Source organism: Tenrec ecaudatus, chromosome 5, assembly GCF_050624435.1.
Source record: "Tenrec ecaudatus isolate mTenEca1 chromosome 5, mTenEca1.hap1, whole genome shotgun sequence".
Taxonomy (NCBI): Eukaryota; Metazoa; Chordata; class Mammalia; order Afrosoricida; family Tenrecidae; genus Tenrec; species Tenrec ecaudatus.
The window spans coordinates 38,278,123-38,295,980 of record NC_134534.1 but is presented as its reverse complement, the minus strand read 5'-3'; the positions used below and the strand labels follow the sequence as shown (position 1 = coordinate 38,295,980).

Genomic DNA, 17,858 nt, shown 5'->3' with positions numbered 1-17,858 from the left:
CCCTTTAAAACGTCTCCCTGGAGAATTAGAAGGTGGTGGTTTCTCCCTTGAACACATGCTTTGAGACCACCTAAGAGTGGAAGGCCAGAGCTTCCGGCAGATCATACTCCAGGTCAGAGTTTCCAGAGCTCCTGAGACATGTGATCCACAGATGGTAAAGGTTCATCCTCCCATCTTCCCCTCTCCCTCCAGAATACAGCATGGGAGGCCTCTCTCTGCCACAAGTATAGCTCCAGTCAATAAGGGGCTTTCACTTTTCAAAGCTCTTTCCTTGCTAGCTGAATAGTTTATCTCAGGGGGTGGCTCCTAAGGCACCTGGTTCACAATCACCTGGGGGTGCCTGTTACAGAGCTTCCTGGGCCCTACCTGAGAAGTGCTGGATCCAACTCTTAGGGAATGGGCCCAAGAACCTGCATTGCCAGCAAATACCACACTCGAGTCGTCTGCACCCCTGCTTTAATGTGTTAAGATCCTTTTAGAATTGGAGCTGGGATGGGGGAAGCTCGTCCCATTATGTCCTGGGTTGATTGACTGCTAGGAAGGTTCGTCGCCCAGCGTTCTACTGACTATATCTGCTAATCAGATGCAGGAAGGGTTCAAGGACTATGTGCTCAATGATGTCTCGAGGACCATGCCATCTTACTTTCTTAAAGACAGTGATTAACAGAACATTTAGATTCTTCTAACGTGGATAATCGTCACCTTATCTGAAACATGCCTTTCAACGTGTAGTCTTGCATACCAGGTGTGCAGAAGCATTTTGATTTTAAAACAACGGAACAGAACAAGTCAAACTTTATTGACACGGCGAGCTTGCTCTAATGCAGACCCGATTACTTGAGCTTCTCATGTGAGTTAAATCTGCCTTAAAGAATCCCTGTAAAAAAAGAAAGAAAGAAAAACAGATGAAAACCTAAGAAGCTATAGAAAATGTAAAACCCAAACAAAAAACTCCCACAGAGTGGTTGTGAGGATTTAAAAAGTTAACAGATGTGCCAGCACGCGGAATGGTGGGAATGAGCTGGGCTGGTCTAAGAGTGGGGAGTGTGCAGTCCTTCAGAAAGTGGCGAAGGGACTCGGGAGAGAAAAGAACACCAAGGCCAGCTAAGGAGGCCGCCCAAGAACCAAAGAGCTAAGGCTTTTAAGAAACCAAAAGGTTAAGCTGCAAGACAAAAGATAAGAGAAAGAGAAAGCCTTTTAAAGGGCCCATCGTTGAGTGGCATCTCTTCTACAGGATGCTACTCTCCTTCTTTAGAAAGGCCCGTCAACTCCAGGGTCAGAACCCCCCCAAAGCTGTATCATCAACCACACCAGTAGTGGTTTGGCAGCGTGGTGATTGGCTTCGTTTTCAGTTCTTTCTTTTCATTTCCTTCATAGATTTCCCAACTTGGAAAAGCTGAGCTTGGTAAACCGAACTGGAGTCCATTTGCTCCATACATGGGTTTGGGTGGAGATGGATGTGGAGTCAAAAGGACAATTGGTGCCAACTCCAGGGGCCTGACTTCCCAGGAGACCGTGCTATTCAGAAGAGAGGCATGGTGCCACTGCTTGTCCTGGGTCTGTATGTGTGTCTGTGGGCTCGTGTGTGTGCATTGTACGTGAGCATGTGTGTGATAGAGGGACGTGGGGCAGGGCTGCCCAACAATCTGGCCATGATTTATGCGACAGCTCTGTGCAGCAGCGAGTAAACACGGGTCCTCTCAATACAAGAGCACACCTCCTAGTCTCTCCTCTTCCTTAGTGGAGGGAAAACAAGAGGCAGAACGAGAGAGACAGGGACATACGACCTTTGAAGTCTTCCCAATTTGGGGATCAGAACCGCTGGGGCAAGGGGTCGGCCCTCGCCCTCCCTGCCCTCTAGGTCTGGACAGCTGTAGGAGAGGCAGAACCCCACAAATGAGGAAAGAACAGCAGAGCGACCATTGCCAGGAACTCACTCTGGGAGATGTGGGAAGACATGGCTTTTTTCAAAGACATACTTGAAGCATTAGGTTTAAAATTCGTAACAGATGGTGTGGCTGCATAAACATAAGAGAAATAAAGAAAACATAAATTAATCACTGGCAAAATCTTCTGAAATTAATCTGTGATAAAAGAGAGTAAAGCAAAAATTACCTGACATTAACTTTTTTTCTAACTCTTCTTGAATTTTAAGAAGAATCCTCTCGTGTTCTAAGGCTTCTATGTACTTGGAATAGCACCAGGTGGGCTTTGAAACCAATTCTCAGAGTTAATTCTGGGCATTTTGTCTCGTAAAAGACATGCAAGGTAAGACAGACAGCTTATCTCTTCACTTATGCTTTTTATTAACGTAAAACAGTATTGTGTTCATTATTGCATACATAAAGAAAAGTAGACAAGGTAAACGTACTATTTGAAGAATTTTCAGACTCAACTTACCCATTTCACCTTTTCCCCCAATTTTGTTAACATATAATTTGCATACATTTTAATGGCTTCACCACATTACAAAGAGCTGTGCGGTCATCACCACAGTCAATTTTAGAACATTTTCTTCCTTCTTGTGCTCACGATTAGCCCCACCACACCCCACCCAGCATCCCCCGCCATACTCTTCAGAAACTATTAATCCAATTACTGTCTCTATAGACTTACCTATGCTGAATTTCATATGTCATTTTTGAGCTGGGTCCTCCACATTATTATTCATCTTTTTTTCCCAATTTAAATAGGAGCTCTTATGACGACTAAGTATTTTTTTCCTACAGTCTAGAAGTAAGGTTCTGAATTCCCTGTCCCCTGGTGGGTGGGAGGGCAGGGATGAGTGCGGGATGATGCATTCTTTTATTTTTCAGTGACGCCAAGTCACAAAACCGTTGTAGCTCTTTTGACCGCTGTTCTGTCACCTTTGCAGACTCAGTTTGATTATTAATTTTGGAAAGACCCAAGTTTGAGAGGGTGGTTCTCCACTTGGGTTTCACCTGTACAAAATCAATCCGAAACAAGCGCACAGGTGGAGCACCTGCCCTTGCCCTAGGGCAGCCTATTATAACAATAGCAACGTCTACTCCCTGCTGGCCTTTGTTTCCAAGAGTTCTTTTGTTTCTTAGACCAATAGACAAAATCCTCAACACTATCAGGCCTTTTTCCCTCTCCTTTTAACAGATGAGGCTCAAAGGGGCGTAAAAGATTTCATCAGGCTTGAAGGCAAAACAGATCTGGACGTGACAGAGTACAATTAATTACAAGCCTGGTATTTAAAGTTCTAGATTTCGCCCCTCTTGTTTTTACGCTATGTCTCTAAAATCAAATGCCAGTCATTGTATTAGTTGGTGGCCACATCCTGCCAACTTTTATGACCACTTCAAAGAATTCAGAAAGTGAGAATAGGCATTTGGTATCCTTCCGTTTCCTTTTCCAAAAAGATAATCACTGTGGCTTCCGCGACTTCAATCTTCAGGGCTATCAAGGAGTGATTTTCTTTGATATCGTCCAGAATACACTGAAATGTTAACGTTCGCTGAAGACAGGATTCCCCTCTTTCCAGCCTTTCCTAGTATGAGACTTTCGGCCTCATTTAAACACAAACACACCTGTAGCTCCTTCGGACAGCGTTGCCATGCTATAGCCAGTGCTGCCCAGAGGAAGTACTCGCTATCTGCCCCGCTCACCTGTCGGCCATATGCCTGTAAATCCAAAAGTGATTCACTAGTCAACGCAGTTGTTTTGGAGACCATTCCCAAAATACCTCCATGCTGTCTGGAGACATCCTGCAACGACATTCAGCGGAATGATTCCACGAGAGGGATGAGGACATGGGGACAAACATGTGTAATGAAGGAGCTATAACCTCTTACCTCGTGAGCTGCTCACCGGAGGTTGCAAGCGAGTATCATTAATGCGAGATCGTCTATCGTGTTGAGCTTTCATTTTCATTTACATTAGTACAAAGAGACTTTCAAAACCAAGAGGGCAATCATGAAGTCGGATGTAAAACTCATCCTCAAGTCTAGCATTCGATGAAAACCACCGTCAACTCTCTCATGAACTTCCATCCGGACCGCTCTTTACAAGCAGTTCTTCCCTTAGCTTACATTGTCCGTGTCTTTTAAAAAGGGCATGTTTGAACTTTCCAGTTACTGTTAAGTGCCACCGTCCACCATTGTGAGGGTGACACAGGGCCAGAGGCTTCACACTTTCATACATGGGGCGTGGCTATGAGTTGGAATCGACTCAGCAGCATCTAACGACAAGGGGCAACTAATATGTTTATTGTACAGTTATGAGCATTTTAGAAAGTTGAATTCCTCCTTTATTTTTCATAGTCATCCTCCGCAACAGCTGCTTCTCAACTGTCAGTCTTTGTACCTAACATTGTTAGTAGTTATCAGCTCCATGAACATGAACGATGTCTGATGAGATCAATTAAGGACATTTGCATTTCCACCATTAACGTTCAATCGGAATAATATCACTATACACCTTGGATTTTCCTGGGGAAGCTGCAGTTTAAGATTCTCTCTAAGCTCGTCACATGGTATGTCCCAAGTTTTGCTTCAGACCATATAGTTATATTGCCAAGCAATTAAAAAATAATTGAAACCCCATCTGGGGCGTTGAGGTAGTCTTCCTCAGAGCTTGGGGTAGAGTAGATCATCTTGATAGCCTCCTCAATTTCATAACCCTTCATTCAATGTCTGCTGAGAATCATTTGCCAAGGCTCCAATTTTTTAAGATGAACTAAAATTTTGATTTTCTCTGATGTCCCACCCTGTTCCCCTTAGAAGGATTCCTTTTTTTAAGTCTCAAAATGTTTTACTTCTATCACTTTTAGTTAAGTGTCTACCTATCTCTCGATCCTTAAACTATATTGAAAGTATATTCAGGTCCCTGTTATGTGTTGTGCTGCTAACAGCAAGGACAGCAGTTCAAATCTACCAGGCAACTCCGAGGGAGAAAGACTGGGTTTTTCACTCCAGTGAAGAGTTGCAGTCTCTCAACCCATTGTGACTAGTGGGGCTAGTCAGAGGCCGCAGGTAGAATTAAGGAGCTCCCAAGCAGGTTACATACTGGTTCATTTCCACCTCTCCCATAGGGAGTCAAAATCTAAAACGTAGATGCCTTTGAACAAGATCTTGAGGTGACTACTATATATCCCCAGGTATGTAGTTAGGTGCTGTCGGGTTGGTTGCAACACCACCCATAGCAACCTCATTGGTGTACAACACTGCCTGGCCCTGCGCGGTCCTTGCAACTGCGCTATTAACCGGGGATCTTGTGCAGATGTGGATTCGTATTAGGCAAGTCTGGGGTGGAAATGAACTTCCTCAGCAGGTGGTGGAAGCAGAGTGAAGGGGTTATAAATGTTGACCCCCACATAGACGTGAGGCAAACAGCATTCATTCCTCACCCCCATCCCAAATCCATACTTCACATAACTTCAGAAAGTTATGGCATGGCCATTTACACAGCTCCGTTGGATGTGGACATGCCTCAAGGGCTTGCCAGGCGGCAGATGTAATGATTTTCATCTAATGCACTATGTTCCCTGTCTGATTACACTTTTTATATTGGCCTAGATGTATAGTTGTTTTGAGGGTGGGGGATACAATCTGGTATTACTAGATTAATTATCACCTGAACTATTGGAAGGGGAATAATTATGGAAAAATTATATGTAAGTGAATGATTTGAAACATTTCATATTTACCTTGAACAATTGATTGGTTATTATATATGCATATGAGTCTCCCTGATGTTAGAGAAGGTTGGAGCAAAAATATCTGAAGCCTCGTTGAGGAGAATTGACTTGAGAAGCAAGCTGTTGCGGGCACCTCCTTATATGTTCTGGCTTCTCCGTCTTCTTTGGTCCCCATTCCACAAGGCACACCCCCAACCTCCAGATGCTACACACTGTCAACCGAGGAGAACCTCGGAAACACTGGTCTCTTTAGTCTATTGCATCATTCACATAGAAGATGTTATTAAATACATATAAAGCACCTGTCAAACATACCAACAGTACCAAGTAGCCTTAAGAAATAAAACATTACCGTTTTCTTTGATGCCCTTTTATGTTACGCCCTAATCCCATCCTCCATCTCCACCCTACCATTGTTCCCATGCCTGAGCCCATTGGTGCAGCCATGGTGTCAGTTCATCTCTTTGAGAGCCTTCCTCTCCTTCGCTGACCCTCGACTGTACCAAACATGATGTCCTCCAGAGACTGGTCTTTGGCCAGTTTGTGATACTATGGGGGCTTGTGTGTTGCTGTCATGCCGGAGCTATGTCACTGGTATTTCAAATGCCAGCAGGGTGACCCGAATTGAATGGATTTCAGTGGATCTTCCAGACTAAGAGCAGACAATGAAGAAGCACTCAGCTCTGCACTTGAGAGGAAGGAGCCGCTGCTGAAAGCCTTATGCACAGCCCTCTGGCAGAGTGCATTAGCAAGTAAATTACTACCACTTTCTTGGCCAGTCCGGGAGGGGCAGCCTAGTCTTTAGGGATTGCTTGGGTGTGTCCTTGATAGAATTTTGGGGTCCTAGGGTCACATCATGATGGTCAGATTGCTTGAACCAATCCTGTAGGCTTTTTAGTCTAACATGTGTCCAATCATGGTCCCATTCCGATTTTTGTAGTCCAGCCTATAACTGTGATGTCTTGACCTGACACCAATCATGATTTTGTGAGTTTCCTTTGCCCTCTTGTGTCCCATTTACGTCACCAGCTCCCTATAAATCCTTTGATGCCATTATGCCCTTGTGCTGCAGGTCTCCCTCATCCAGATGATCCGTCTTTGGCTTTCCTGCTTGAGACTTAAAAAAATGTTGTTCTCCATAAATTATAATTGAGATTTGAGGTCTCTTGTCCCCTAAATCCTGCCACATCATATATAAAAATGAACTTAACATAGGTCATCAATCTAAATATGAGTTAAAACTTCTAGAATATAACCCGATGAATCTAGACGGTCTTTCACATTCCTACAGCATTCAAATAACGTGAACCACAAAAACTGAAATTGCATATTGCCAAAATAACTTCTGATCTTCAAAATACACTACTGAAATAAAATATCCAGCCACAACCTGAGAGAAAGTCTTTGTAAAATATTTTTCTGATACATGATACACGTGCAGAATATATAAAGGACTGTAAAACCTCAATGATAAGAATATAAACAACCTGTTTTTAAAAAATGGACAAAGACCTGGGCAGACACTTCCCTGAAGAAGATCTAAGAATGGCAAAATAGAAAAATTCATAACACTCGTTATTAGTCATTAGGGTATTACACACTAAAAGACAACAAAATATCCTAAGACCAAATGCCAAGGATGTGAAGACTCATCACTGCTGGTGTGAAGGTTAAAAAGTCAGCAATGGATTCTGAGATCTGTAAAATCCTTCTAACAAGCAAAGGAATTAGCATCCAGGAGTCATCAATACCTTGTAGGAATGTATAAGAAAAAGGTAAATGGTTCTCACCACATAATGGGCAAAGAAACAGGGCAGCCCACCACCACCACCACCACAGGGGATCCTAGTAGTAAACGCAGCGGACTTGTGCTGCCTCCCTAACAACCGGGGAAAGGTAAGTAATTATCTTAGCATGATTAAAGGCCACTTGTCATCATCAGACAGTATGAACACACAGACCAGGCGACTATCAACTAAAGAAAGCGACATTCTCTTATTAGCTGGCAAGAATGCAAACCTGATGTGTTTTCAGAGAGAGAACATAGTAAACTCAAAACTCACTGCCACTGAGTTGATCAGGACAGGGTAGAACCACCCCAGTGGAGCCCCTGTAGTATACTGGTTAAGCCCCGGGCTGCAGTCAGCATGCTCAGCAGTTCAAAACCATCAGCAGCTCAGCAGGCATAAGACTGGGCTTTCTACGCTCTTAAACAGTTACGGTCTCAGAAACACACAGGGGGTCACTCTGAGTCAGCCATGGCTCAATGACACCGAAAGAACTGCCCTGAGGCTGGAAATCTGTGTTGGAGTAGAAAGCCTCATCTGTCTCCCAAGGAGCAGTTAATGGTTTCAAATTGCTGACCTTGCAGTTCGTAGTGCAAAGCATAAATTACTGAGCCATTAGGGTTCCTAAAAATGGGTAGCATTCTGCAAAACTGAAACTATACATGTTGCATTACCTAACAATTGCATACATTTCTTAAGACGCGTGAATCTTGACACATCTTTCTTTGGCAAGCTTGCTAATTAACATGTCTTTATGCCTCCTCTCCCAGGCAATCTGTTACTGTATTTACTTTTTACACAGTATAAGTCTATCATTTTTCTATAGATGCTAATTATAGTATATTAGGGGCCTTATGAGAAACTTTTCTTCATTTAAAAAAATCATTGTATTGGGGGCTCGTACACCTCTTATCACAATCCATCCATCCATTGTGTCAAGCATATTTGTACATTTGTTGCACTCGTCACTCAAAACATTTGCTTTCACTCCAATCCCAACTACGTAGACAGCTACCCCTCTCCACAGAAGAATTTACTTTAGAGGACAGCGCTGAAGCTACAGCTCGGGATGAGGGACATGTCTGATCAGAGCACACAGGAGCAAATGAAAGGGGAGGAAGAAAGAGTGGGGTGCATCCTGGCCCACCAAGCCTCGAGGATGGTATCCCTGCTCAGAGCAGCCAGTACACACAGAAGACCATATGGCTAGCCCCACTATGAGACATGATGTCCCTGACTGACCCATAGCCCTACAGGGGACAACACAGTGTCAGGATTGCTCCTGGTCTGACCCCACCACACCAAGGCAAAAACACTAAGGGTGTGTGGCAGGGTAGCAGAGGGAGCAGAATAGGGCGGTCCCGAGGGAGTGCCAAGGATAGACTTTGGGGAGGTTGTGGTACCCCAACGGACTTGACTGGAGGTCACTCCTAGAGGTCAACAAACAAACCGTAAACTACTTAAAGTTTTTTCTTTTTTTAAAAAACTTTTATTTATTTCTGTCATTGGGTTTTTTGTTGTTGTTGTTGCCATCGTTTTGTTTTCTTTTGTCACTTTGTTTAGCTATGTCTTGTTTTTTGTGCATATTATTATCTCTGCACGTTATCTAGATAAGATAGGCTGGATGAACAGTCTGAGAAAACAACGGGACTGATGGTTCCGGGGTGCATGGAAGAGGGTAGGCAGGGGAAAGGTAGTGGTGTTGACCAACCCAGGGGCAAAAGGAACAACAAGTGATCCAAATTCAGTGGCAAGGAGGGTGTAAGAGGCCTGGTAGGGATCGATCAAGGGCAATGTAACCAAGAGAAATTACTGAAACTCAAAGGCTGAGCATGATAGTGGGACAAGAGCAAAGTAAAAGGAAATAGAGGAAAGACCTAGGACACAAAGGGCATTTATAGAGATCTAAATATAGGCATGTACATATGTAAGTATATATTTTATTTATTTATTTTTGTAAGTATATTTATATATGATGATAGGGAAATAGAAATACGTGCATATATTTATAGGTTTAGTATTAAGGTAATGTGCAAATATTTATAGGTTTAGTATTAAGGTAGCAGTTGGATATTGGGCCTCCACTCAAGTACTCCCTCAATGCAAGAACACTTTGTTCTATTAAATTGGCATTCCATGATGCTCACCTTCCTGACACAATAGCTGAAGACAAATGTGTGCATAAACAAATGTAGTGCAGAAAGCTTAAAGGCTAGAAGGTAAACAGGTGGCCATCTAGCAGAAGCAACAAAACCCACATGGAAAAAGCGCACCAGCCTGTGTGGCCAGAGGTGTTGATAGGATCAGGTATCATGCACCAATGAGCAAAAATATCACATCATTGTGTGCCCACCTTCCCTTTATGATCGTTGAAGACAAATGAGTACATAAGCAAATATGGTGAAGAAAGCTGATGGTGTCTGGCTATCAAGAGATACTGCATCTGGAGTCTGAAAGGCTAGAAGGTAAACAAGTGGCTATCTAGCTCAGAAGCAACAAAGCCCACATGGAAAAAGTACACCAGCCTGTGTGACCATGAGGTATCGAAGGGATCAGGTATCAGGCATCAAAGAACAAGACATCAAATCATTGCAGATTGGGGACCCAAAGCCCATCCGTAGGCAACTGGCCATCCCCTTACAGAAGGGTCACGGTGAGGAGATGAGCCAGTCAGGGTGCAGTGTAGCAACGATGAAACATGCAACTTTCCTCTAGTTCCTAAATGCTCACCCCACCACCCTCACTATCATGATCCCAATTCTACCTTACAAATTCTGCTAGACCGGAGGATATACACTGGTACAGATAGGAAATCCAGGACAGATGATCCCTTTAGGACCAGTGGTGAGAGTGGCGGTACTGGAGGGTCGAGGGAAAGTGGGATAGAAATGGGGAACTGATTATAAGGATCTACATATAACCTCCTCCCTGCGGGACAGACAACAAAAAAGTGGGTGAAGGGAGACATCGGACAGTGTAAGTAAGATATGACAAAATAATTTATAAATTATGAAGGATTCATGAGGGAGAGGGGAACGGGGAGGGAGAGAGAGAAAATGAGGAGCTAATACCAAGGGCTTAAGTAGAAAGCAAATGCTTTGAGAACGGTGAGGGCAACAAATGTACAAATGTGCTTGACATACAATGTATGGATGGATAGATTGTGTTAAGAGTTGTACGAGCCCCCAATAAAATGATTCTTTAAAAAAAAAACATTTGCTTTCTACTTGAACCCTTATCAGTTCCTCATTTTCCCCCTCCCTCCCCATCCCCGCTCCTTCATGAACCCTTGATAATTTATAAATTATTAGGTCATGTCTTACACTGTCTGACATCTCCCTCCACCCACTTTTCTGTTGTCCATCCCCCAGGGAGGGGGTTATGTGTAGATCCTTTGGGCACATTTCTTAAAATGCTGTCTGAAGTGGTTTGTGTAAGAAAACAAAAAAATAACCGACAATAGGAAAATTGTGTATTATCCACATGATGGGACAGTATGAGGTAATTAACGTGAATAAAGTAGATCTAAGTGGTTCAATGTCGGCAGAATTTTTAAAACATTTTAGGTAAAAAGCAAGATGCATAAAACTATAGTTCACCAATGGTACATTTATGTAAGCTGAATGCTTGTTTAATGCATGTAAGTCCTAGAATATTTATGAATGCATATATGTTTATAAAAAACTATTTTTAAAAAGTGCTAGAAGACTGTATATGAAACTTAAAAAGTTGCTCTTGGAAGAAAGAGAGGGTGATAAAACTCAGGGCAGGGCTCAAAGAGATTTTACTCCATTTCGAATCTTTCTTTTATTCCCTCAGGGGAAACAAGCCAAAGAGCACAGGAGGCAAAAGGTTAGCAGAGTTGATTCTGATCTGTGCAAATAGGAGTGTTTGCTGTATCACTGTTTGCATATTGAGCTTTACATGTACTTTTAAAAATCGAATAGCCATAATCTTAAATGTGAAAGAGCATCCTTTCTGGGAAGGAGAAATTACTCTTCCACTCAAGTAAATGAATAGAGAGAAGCATGGATGGACACTAAATGGAGAGACGGACAGACAAACAGTCAGGTTGGCCCACTTCATAGCTCCCATTTACAACTTTCACTGCCAGTGTGTCCTTCCATAATTTCCACGCTGAAAATACCATTCCCTCCCTCATCCAGTCAATGGACAATGGCCACCAATTGTGCATTGACTATGTGCTGCACGCGGGTGTGGGTGCTTGTGAGAAACAGACACTGTCCCGAGGATCTCAGTCCAGTGAGGACCACAGATGCAAATCAAGGTGAGATAGATGGTGACAGGTAGCCTTTAGTCGTGCTGGTGCAGTTACTTACAAGGGAGGTAGGACTGTCACTGCCCAGGATACACACCAAAGGAGCTGCCCTTGCCCCTGGGGAGCAAGGAGGCTCCCCATGGACGAGGGGCCACTTGAGATGAGTTGTGAAGAATCCAACAGCAAAGCTGAAGGCTCTAAACTGCAAGTCTTAAAACCACTAAAATCTCTACCATATAACTTCTTCTCTGTCTCTTCCCCAGCCCAGACCCACTGACAGAGTCACATATAATGACATACCTTTACAGGTCTCATTAAACCCTAAAATGAGTCTTGTCTCACCTTGCCAAATTTTTCGTCTTCCAAGCCTGGAAACTTCTTTTTCTTGTATTGTCTTTTCTCTAACGCACTCATCATCTTTTCGTCAGTTAGGTTCTTCCTGAACTCGCAAAACTGAGGCCAGTATTTAAACAGAACCCCAAAAATTGTCATCTGCATGGAAAACAAAGTGGGTCTCAGGTTACAACTCCATACAAATGTACCAATTTAAACTCTAATTCACCATAATAATGGATTAACAATTCTGTCTTTAATATCCAGCATGTTTCCTCCAAACTTATAGTCTCCAGACATCTTGGTATCGTTGAGCTCAGCACATGCTTACCATCAGTGCTTTTTATTACCAATGAGACGTCTTTCTTTAAGAGAGAGAAAAAGAAAAAAAACGTACGCATTAAAGTACACTTAATTCTTTATGTTTCCCTAACCAATCAACTGTATTAATAAAGACTCCATTAGGTCTTTTTAAATAAGAAATTTATGTTTTCTTTTAAGACCCATGCTAGCTGATCTGCCATTTCAGGCAAGTATTCCAAATATTCAGTTCATCAAGGGGAGCCCCCACCCCCCTTTCCTTTCTTTCCGAGAGAGGAAATGCCATTTTGCCTCTGGAAAAGCTCTTAAATGAAGCAGCAGATCTAATACTAAATCTTGAGTAGCTTTTCAATGATATAATCTCCCTTTTATCTGAGAGCAAGAAAAGTGGCATTTTAAAAGTGGACCGGGATCCTGGACAAATGCTTTCGAGGAGGACACTCTAAAGTAAGTGGCTAATTGTGATACTTCCAGAGATAAGAAGCACTGCTGGATTCCCGCGCCAAGTCTGCCCATTAGTGCCCGAGGCACACTTCCAAGGTCGGCCTTGCCACATCACATCAACAAGTCCAATATCGTGCTGCTAGGAATGGCTTTTTCCTAATGCCCGCGAGAACATGAGCCATCCCATTAGGCTGCAAGCCAAGGCATGGGGGAAAGAGGAATTATTTTCACATAAATGCTGCAGTAATAAACAGAGCCTGGGCCGTCGGGTCTCACTATCCGTCTTTCCAGGACGTGGATGTTGGGAGTAATTCTGAAATTATTTACTCCCTGTAAAAGGGTGTTCTCTCTGCGAGTTCCACAGCCTCCGTGGGCTACGGAAGTTGAAAAGCCAGAGATGGTTTCTCTGATGAAGTGCAGACCTAAAGGTTGCCTTGCATGCAGATTTACCCACCATGCACCTCACCAGGGAACCAATCGCTGGTCGCCCGGTGCAACGATCACAACAGCTTTTACTCTGAACTTCAAATACTCCGCCTTCTCCCTCCACCAAATGGCCAGACTTCTCGGTTCTCCTGAACCCGGCCCAGCCCCGGCTCTCGCATATTGCCATCTGGACGCCCTTCCAGTAAGAGCTGCCCAGTAAGGACACAATTGTTCAATGCAAGACACAAGATGATCTTACTCCTGTGAGAGCCTAACAATGGCCAAGTTGTGGATTACAAAATGTTTTCACAACTGTAGAGTCTGCACACCACCATCAGATGGGCAGTGGTTTCTGGTATGAGTTACAAAGAGGTGGTCACAGTTGGCACAGTCAGTGGTTTGGTAAAGTGTACCTTGTAGGGCAAACCCTTTCAAGCTGTTGGGAAGGAGGCAGGGTGGTGGCAAGGTGGGGCCACAGGGACCACAGTGCTAACAGAAGCAGGTGCTGCTAACTTATTGCTCAGTCTTTCCACTCAACTTACTGTATTTACTGCAGTATAAGCCAACCCGAATATAAGTCTAGGCATCTAATTTTACCACAAAACTGCATTGAAAGTGTATTGGAAAACTTGGCTTATACACGAATATACACTATAGTTCTCATTTCCAATTAAATCTTATTCCTACCCATCATGACAGATTTCTTCGTGTAGCACTCATTCTTCTGATCAGAAAGGTTTAATGAATGCCTACTCTGGGCTAGGCATCAGGCCACACAAATAACTTAGAAACTCTGCCCGTCTTCAAAGAGCTTATGCTCCAATGGGAAGGTCAGACATGAGGGCAGTCACGTTCCAGTTAGTGTGGTAGAGTGTCGCAAGAGACAAATGCGGGGTCTTGTCCTACAGAGGCACAAGGGAGCACACCTAAGACTGCAAAGAGCTCGGGGGAAGGCAGAAGGGCCATGTGGAGAGCTTCGAATAGCTCAAGGTGACTGCATCGACGAGGTCATGTCAAACAAGTGCATGGGAAGGTTCCATCCTCTTTAGTTCCATTTCCCACCAAGTTTGTAAAACCCCTCGGAGACGGCAGGGATGGCATTCTGAGGTGCTCGGGAGACATTCAGAAAAATATCTTTTAACTTTTTTTAATCTATAAAAATTAAATGTGGGATATATGGATTGTGATAAGAGCTGTACGAGGCCCCAGTAAAATGATTTTTAAAAATTAGACATGTGCATCATTAGTACTATTGTATTTGGTTATGACTAAGAGGTTTTCATAGCTTTCCCCCTTATCTGCTTCGCCACATTCATGGGTATGTTTGCAGCAAAGGCAAATCCTAAGTACAAACATCCCCAGGCAAACACACACGCACACACCACACGCGCACACACACACAATCTCGTGAGCATATGCTCACTCTCCCTCCCACACCTGGTTTGCGTGCGTACCTGTCCATGCATCTACTCCTAGATCGCAGGGATTGCAGGATTGTGTACACCACAGTGTTTACCTCCGTTGCCTCTAGCTCTTGCAAACCTCCCCGTGTCTTCCCCTGCCTCCATCTTGGTGGTTTTTGTTTTTTTTTTTTTTGGCCAGCCTCTCTCTTACTGTATATTGTCTTCCCTTTTACCAAAATGAGTGTTTGCCTACCATCTAGCCAATGAATATTTGAAGCAGTGACATGGCGTGATCCAGTGTAGACTTTGAAATGGAGTGGGCTGTCTGCGGTGGAGTGAGTGATTTGTAGATTGCTGAGAAGTGGGGGGCATTCGTGGGCTGGGTAATCAACGAGAGAAACATCGCAGCTCTCACCTGTGGTGGTGGCAGCGTGGCGTTGGTGCTAAGTGGAAGGAATGCCAAACAGCAAGGAGACACGTGGAAGTTTCCGGGGTGGATGAGAAATGGAGAGATGGGAACAAGGAAGAGGAAAACATGGAGATGGCAACCAGACCTCTGGCTTGCACACCTGGGAAGGAGGTTATGTCGTTCTCTGACACGGGAAGCACAGGAAGGGGAAAAGCCATAGGTTAGAGGCCTCCAATAGACCTCATTGGCTGCGATCTCTGGGGAGTGGGCCAAGACCAACCCATGTACACCCCAGTCCTGGAGGGACTCCAGACCTTCACGGTCAGAGTCAAGGTCTTAATGCCTGGAACCAGCTTGGCCTGCTTATCAGGGGGACTGGGGCTCGGCTATGGTCTCCGAGGTCTTTCAATGGACACCATGCTACAATTCTGGCACCACGTTCTCTCTGCTGCTTGCCAGCACATCCTCCACCATTGTGCTCCATCTTCATCTTTGCCCATTTCAAGACACCATTCGGGCGGTGAGTCCATTTCCAGACCCTTAGGGGACTTCGAACACAGCTGGCTCCCAAACGAATGGGAAGGCATCATGGCCTTTTTCCACGCTCAAGGGCAATCACACCCTAAAACTGTTTCATATCACTTAGCTCATGACACGGCCTTCCCTACTCCCCGATTATAATTTATTTTTCTTAATCAGTTTTTAGGAACAGCATCACTAAAAGGCTTTTCAAAATGCAAATAAATTATATTCACCAAGTCACTGTTTTCTATTATTTATTTAAAAAGAAGTAACTTGAGTGGGTGAACAGGCCTGACTTTCTTTTCACGAGCTTGTGTACTTTATGCGGGTCGAGGACTTACGTCTCCTCTCACTTATTTTATGAGCTATGTGAATGTTTCAATCTTTAAAAATACACAAATCTCGAGGCCTACATATTTTACATATTTTTAAGCTAGCAAAAATTTCAAAAGGCACTATGGATGGGGAAAAAGGAAGCTGGAGCTTTGTTAAGTTGGAAACAAAAATCAACAATTACAAAAAGTCCAACTGTAGTATTTAGATAGTTTCATTTGCTGTATACTATGGTTATCCAAATACAAAGTTACCTGTCTTCTACTTGAGGGGTACACATGGCAAAGTCTTAATATGATAGAATACCTCCCAGAAGTAGGAGGATTGGACCTTGCTAAACACGAAGGCAAAGAGTTTTAAAAGATATCTACATTATCAATTTATTGCTTAAAACGTTAAGCCATGCCCTTGATCTTTTAATTTTATTTTTTGCCCCTTGATCTTTTATTTACCTCCCTCTGCCATCAAATTGCTTTCCTGTCAGAGTGGACTTCCCCTCTTTGGATTTCAGAGGTTGTAAATTTTTATAGAAGCAGAATGCCTCATCTTTCTCCTGAGAAGTGGCTGGTAGATTTGAACTGCTGACCTTGCAGTTAGCACACCAATGCATAACCCGCTCCGCTAGCAGGGTGTCCTGGATCTCTTACCTGAGCCTCTCTAAATATATATGCTCCTAACTCCTTCCTGTGTTCAATAATCTTCTGGGCTTGCTCAATTGGAATGTCAATTTGTAAAGATGGGGGGATGGTGGAATTAATAAAGCAGTTGATAATCATTGTGATCTTCTTCTGGATGATGGACTCCTCACAATGAGAGTGGCACAGGTCCTGAAGAAAGAGGGAGGGAGAGAGAAGCGTGCATGAGTGATGCACTACTTAGAGCACTTTAGGCAACGGGGTCAATGTGTGTTTCAATACATGTACATATTTTCAAACTAGGTACCCTCCTGAGGGTGACAAGTCGGGAGGGAAGAATATACCCCGTTTGTCTACTGATTTTGTCCTCTGTGCTTAGGGTTATCAAACCTAAGACTTGGGCACATAGACCTTACATAAGTACAGGCTCAAACCAATTTCATTCTGGGGGGTGTACTTTTTTATCCAGGCAAAGAAACATCTTTCATATCTATTTTGAGTCATTTAACAAATACATGTGAGGTTCTCTGCAATATGTCAGATAGTACCCTCAGCTCCGAAATACAGACCTGACCCTTAAAAGGTTCAGTCTCTAGCGGAGGATGGAGGGTCAAGTGTGAAAACACACTGTGATTCAGGGTAGTTAGCCCAGGGGGCGTGGTGGGTTGGGCACTGGGCTGCTAACTGACAGGTGGTCAGTTTGAAGCAGCAGCTGTTCCGTGGGAGAACAGTGAGGCAGCCTGCCTCTCACAACGGACCACCACAGACACTCTAGGGAGCAGCTCTGCTCTGCCCGGCAGGGTCATTGAGTCAGCTTCAACGAGAGGGCGCTGGGTGATAGTCCTGCTGTTAGGTGCCCGGAGGTGGTTCTCACCCATAGCGACCCTGTGCACAACAGAAGGAAACACTGGCCCTTCCTGCATGGCCTGCACCGTCCTCACAATTGTCCCTGTGCCTGAGCCCATGGCTGCAGCCAGTGTCAATTCTCCTGGCCGAGATGGCCCTGGGAAGCACTTGTCCAGCTTACAAGTGGAGACACGAGCTTGGCCAGCCAGAACTGCTTCTAGGGCAACTGAGGTGCACCGGTTAGCAGCACAGCAGGGATGCGGGATGTCTGCATTGCCCGAGTCACCCATCCACGTTATCCTCCGATGTTCGAAGAACTTAAAGATAATGAGCATATGTCAAAGGGACTCCATGTTTACGTCACAGATACTGTGTCTCCACGTTTTTTTTTTAATGAACAGGTAACTTAGCTTGAATTATGATCTTTCCCTGTCGGCATCATTGGAAAGCAACCCTAT

General features: G+C 44.0%; 1 protein-coding gene across 1 annotated transcript in view; it reads right to left on the bottom strand.

Moving 5' to 3' along the window:
* Positions 1-689: 689 nt before the first annotated feature.
* Positions 690-17,858, bottom strand: part of RGS22 (regulator of G protein signaling 22) — a 140,643-nt gene continuing 123,474 nt past the window's right edge. The window contains exons 22-27 of the mRNA XM_075549437.1: positions 16,567-16,746; positions 12,071-12,220; positions 3,633-3,731; positions 2,116-2,209; positions 1,938-2,018; positions 690-877 (exon numbers count right to left, since the gene is read on the bottom strand). Of these exons, the coding sequence (XP_075405552.1) occupies positions 867-877; positions 1,938-2,018; positions 2,116-2,209; positions 3,633-3,731; positions 12,071-12,220; positions 16,567-16,746 (615 nt within the window). The 3' untranslated portion in view covers positions 690-866. The remainder of the gene's footprint in view (positions 878-1,937; positions 2,019-2,115; positions 2,210-3,632; positions 3,732-12,070; positions 12,221-16,566; positions 16,747-17,858) is intronic.